This window comes from Austrofundulus limnaeus, unplaced genomic scaffold (assembly GCF_001266775.1).
Source record: "Austrofundulus limnaeus strain Quisiro unplaced genomic scaffold, Austrofundulus_limnaeus-1.0 Scaffold591, whole genome shotgun sequence".
NCBI classification, from domain to species: domain Eukaryota; kingdom Metazoa; phylum Chordata; class Actinopteri; order Cyprinodontiformes; family Rivulidae; genus Austrofundulus; species Austrofundulus limnaeus.
The window spans coordinates 77,740-82,274 of NW_013952993.1; the positions used below are offsets into that span (position 1 = coordinate 77,740).

Sequence of the window (4,535 nt, forward strand, 5' to 3'; positions counted from 1 at the left end):
GTTATACAGAGTGTAAAATGCTTTTTTTTCTCACAGCATGTTGGTGATCTGGGAAATATTGTGGCTGGACCAGATGGTAGAGCTTCGTTCAGATTAGAGGACAATCAGGTTAAGGTAATATGAGAACACTCACACACACACCTAAGTTTGCCTTACACTAAACCTAACCCCACCGGTTCATTGCTAACCCTAACCTAAACTTAATTCAATACTACTGGTCTTGACAAGTTAGGTGTGTATACCAGAAATGGTCCTAAAAAGGTAACAAATACAAGCACCGACATGTTTGGTCCTGATGGAGCGAAACAGCACACCTTTGTTCTGCAGGTATGGGACGTTATTGGTCGATCTCTTGTAGTTGATGCAGGGGAGGACGACCTCGGTCGGGGCGGTCACCMTTTGTCTAAACAGACGGGAAACTCTGGTGAAAGGTGCGTACAATATACTTTACAAAGTGTAATAAAAATAGATTTCCTGGTTTTATACAAACTCTTTTTTCTTGTTCAGTAGAGTACAGTTTCAGTCATTTTTCTTCACCTCTGCTCTGCAGGTTAGCCTGCGGGATCATCGCCAGATCAGCGGGTCTTTTCCAAAACCCCAAGAAGATCTGCGCTTGCGACGGGGTCACACTCTGGGAGGAGAGAGACCGGCCGGYAGCCGGGAGGGGCCGGAGAAAAGCTGACCCGGAGACGCCGGCAGCACACCTCTGATTGTTAGTCGCTGAGGAGCACTTGGTGAGGTGGTCCTGTAGAGAGACGTACACCGAGGAGGGGGCGGAGCTAAAGAAAAGAGACGGGAGCACTGAGGTTTCCAGATGGAATCGTATGATGCACAAACAGTTTTGTACTCAGTTTTTTTTTTTAACCAAAGCAGGCTGCAGTTTTTATTTTATTTAAAAACTAATAAGTATCCAAATTCTAATAAGCTCCAGGGGGACGACAACGTTTAAAGTTTGTGCCTTACTATTAGACTGACACTTCTGTCCACTTTAGGTTTTATTGAGTCGGTAGAGATGTTGTCCAGGTTGAGGACAAATCACTATACAAATTGTTTTGTATTGTGACCGAATCTTATGCCATGATTTATGAATTATTTCACATAAAATACAGAAAAATAACTTTTTWAACTAATACTAATAACTAATTTCAACTAGCAGCGTAGCACATATGCACTTAAGTTAATCTGGAGAATTTTGTTTTGAWCTTTATAAAAGTATCCAAATTTGAGACACAATTAAGTAGATTGAGCTCTATTTTTTCCCCACATATTTGTTTACTTAAAAGCCATAAAGCAACTTGAATAAAAGATTTAAATGGAGATAAGCTGTTTGGGTTTATCAGGAACAATATATATGTAGATATATTTGACACATTCCTTTTTTATTTAATGAATGTATTACAAGAAGTACCTCCTGGTCGTCAGTACATCTTTCTTCTTGATGAAAACATCAATATTAGGATGTGATTGTGTGGGCTGGGGTGGCTGGATCAGAGTGGCTTTCACTCTCTTTACATTGATTTGTTTAAATTTGAGCGTTTGTCTTGTTCTGTTGATGCCTTAATAAGGTTATTGAATTTCCATCAAATTATTTAATCATTGTCTTATTTCATTTCTGTGCCTGGGCTGAGTGTAACTCTGTCACTGCACATGGTAGACCTCATTATTGGTTGATAAGTAGATTCTTTGTGGCAGATAATAATAATAATAATAATAATAATAATAATAGTTCTAATAATAATAATAATAATAATAGTTCTCAGTGGTTGACTATGACTCTAAATTTGTAACTTTTTTGTGTGTATATGTTTGCAGAGTAAGTTACTTAATGGGAGGATTACTTACGGGCCAGTGAACAGATATTTTGAGTAACTGGTTCAAAGTTATGAAAAACAAATGGAAAACAGGAAAAACAATGGCCAGAATAAAATAAAACAGATAAAAAAAAACTTGTAATAAAATAAATATTGAAATTCATCATTCAGTGTAACCATGTTGAGTCTTTAGTGGAATTTGCTTTTAGTACATTCTTCTGGATATGTATGAAAAACAACTGTTTATTTTCTCAAATTCTTAAAAAATAAATTATTTGATCAAGAAAACTGTCATATACATTTTACTGTATAAAGGAGATGGACATTATCACCATGATGTCACTCTTGTGCTCCTTTAAAGGCAAAGTTCAGATCTTATACGGTGGTGAAAATTATGAGGAGTTATTGTCTTACCTGCTGCAGATAGTTTTTTGAACGTCTCAGTTGGGAGAAAAATATTTCTGCTGGAACGACTGCTGTATGAAACTGATGGAGATGTAAAGATTTAAAAACTAGTTATTGCATGAACTACTAAGATAATGATAGTTGCAGTAGTGGGCACAGCTAACCTAAAGGTTAGCTTTACTAGCTTAGCTTCTCGCTAAGTGTAAAAATATAAGATTAACGGAAGCTAGCGCTAAGAAAGTAACCATTAGCAGAAGCTACCACTAAACGCTAAAACAGATGTCACTCAGTTTGCATCCCACATTTTTGTCTGCGATCTGAAGACTGGTGGGACTGACTAACCTGTTGATGACATCACAACATGCGAGGTTTTGTGCACCTCCCCACACTACTTGTTACATCATTCCTGGCTCCCTTGAATAGTTGTTTTGTACTTTTGTAACTGTCTTTTATTAACATTAAAGTTTTTTACAAAAAAAAGTAATGTTAGCGGACTTTTGGCAAAATTTAGCAGAAGTTTATTGGTCCGCTAAGTTTTCAAAGTTAGTGAGAAAGCTAATCTGCGAAATTAAAAATTTGTTCCGCTGTTAGCTGATTAGCGGAACCATACCCATGTAGAGTAGAGTTGTTTTAAAACAGCACAAATGCACTTTGGTCTTTGCCCCTTTCAAACTCACCATTAGCTCATTGGTCCAGTCAGAATCGTAGACATTATACCACAGAAAACTGTCCGTGCGTTCTCATTGTTGGGAGCAGAAACTAAGGTCAAAATATTTGTTTACATGGAGGGAGCGAGACTTAAAATGGATATATTTAAATCTTTCAATTGGGGTCTGGATGAAGTAGAACTGCAATGCTTTGGTCTGAATTCCTTGTTATTGTAGCTCCACAAGCCCCTTTTCACCCTTTTCTATGGTGTGTCTCATATCAGCTCGTTTTGGTGCTGTCTCTTTAAATGCAAATGAGGCAGACTTCAGCCCCGCCCCCTTCCAGGTCTAACTCCCAATGATCATTGTCCACCACATTTGGTCATTTTTTGCAGTTTGATAGCAGAGATTCAATTTTGTAACGGAGCATAAAGTTTTTATTTACAAATTAATAAAAAGACGTCAACAACTGAGGACTTGTCCATCCAGCCTTATATGTTGGAGCCAGAGGAGAATGAAGACAACGAACCTGCAGAACCAAGGATTTGTGAAATTGGTAAGTGGGAAGTCCATGAACTTGTTTAGCAGTTTCACTGACAAGACTGTGATGTAATTGGTACATTATAGGGTAGAGAAAACTGAACGGACTGGAAAAATATGACCCAAATAGAATATAAAGGTATTTTACACAGCACCAAGTGAGGCTAAATTCAACTTTTCTGCACTCCTAGAGACTCCAAGTACRCAACAAAATGTATTTAATGGCTAAAGAAGTGGATTTTGCCTAATGTACCCCATTAAAACTACTAGAATCAGCCTGTGGAGACACTATTTACATTCTGACTTCAACTTCCAGGTTCTGGTCAAATTTCTATGTTTTATTTTCCCCAAACTGACGTCATTTAGAGCAGTGGTTCTCAAAGTTGGGGTCCAGACCCTTTTGTGGGTCACAAAACATCAAGTGAGGGTCCCCAGATGATATCCAGACATCAATTTAAATGCAAATAAATTGCTAATGGAATATTTTTACCACGATTGTTGCATTTTTTTAAATAATAAATGGATAACTTTAGTATTGTAGCTCTTAGGTTTGTTCACATTGTTATTCCCATGTTTAACAGAGTTTTTTTTAGCAATGTTTGCGTACATAAAAAATATCTGGGGTCACAAGTTTCTGCAAATGTTATTTTGGGGTCTGAAAGCAAAAAAAGGTTTGAAAACCACTGGTTGAGAGTCATCTACAGCAAGTAAGATGTTAATTGTTCGTAACTTTTCAATAGAACCCCACTTCAACAGATCTGACTCGTGGCTTGGCCAAATGTGAGTTTGACAAAGCGTAATGAATTGTTTAGTTTATAGATGCACTTCCTGTATTAACAACAGTAAACAGATGCTATGAAACACACTTTGAGTCTTTATTTGAACTTTACAAGCTGAGGTGAAGAAAACTAGTGAACTGGGAAAAATAACACAGAACATGGCCGTGTTTGGGTCTAACCATCAAAATGAGCTTTATCAAGAGAATTTGTGTGTTAATTTTTTTCACTTGTTGTGAGGCAGCATGCCTCAGCTTTAAGGCAGTAGATGGAGCAGAAACTTGTCAGGTGTTCAGTGATTTCCTGAGGATTGAGCAGCATCTTCCTCCTCCAGCAGCAGCAGCACTCCTCCTCCT

General features: G+C 37.6%; 1 protein-coding gene across 3 annotated transcripts in view; it reads left to right on the top strand.

Moving 5' to 3' along the window:
- The window catches only part of ccs (copper chaperone for superoxide dismutase), a 9,631-nt gene extending 6,295 nt beyond the window's left edge, over nucleotides 1–3,336 (top strand). For 2 of the 3 annotated variants that reach the window (XM_014026810.1, XM_014026811.1), the window contains exons 6-8: nucleotides 37–114; nucleotides 328–431; nucleotides 551–3,336. In XM_014026810.1, the coding sequence (XP_013882264.1) occupies nucleotides 37–114; nucleotides 328–431; nucleotides 551–710 (342 nt within the window). In that variant the 3' untranslated portion in view covers nucleotides 711–3,336. The remainder of the gene's footprint in view (nucleotides 1–36; nucleotides 115–327; nucleotides 432–550) is intronic. The other variant, XM_014026812.1, reaches the window with a different exon arrangement.
- Nucleotides 3,337–4,535: the final 1,199 nt, after the last annotated feature.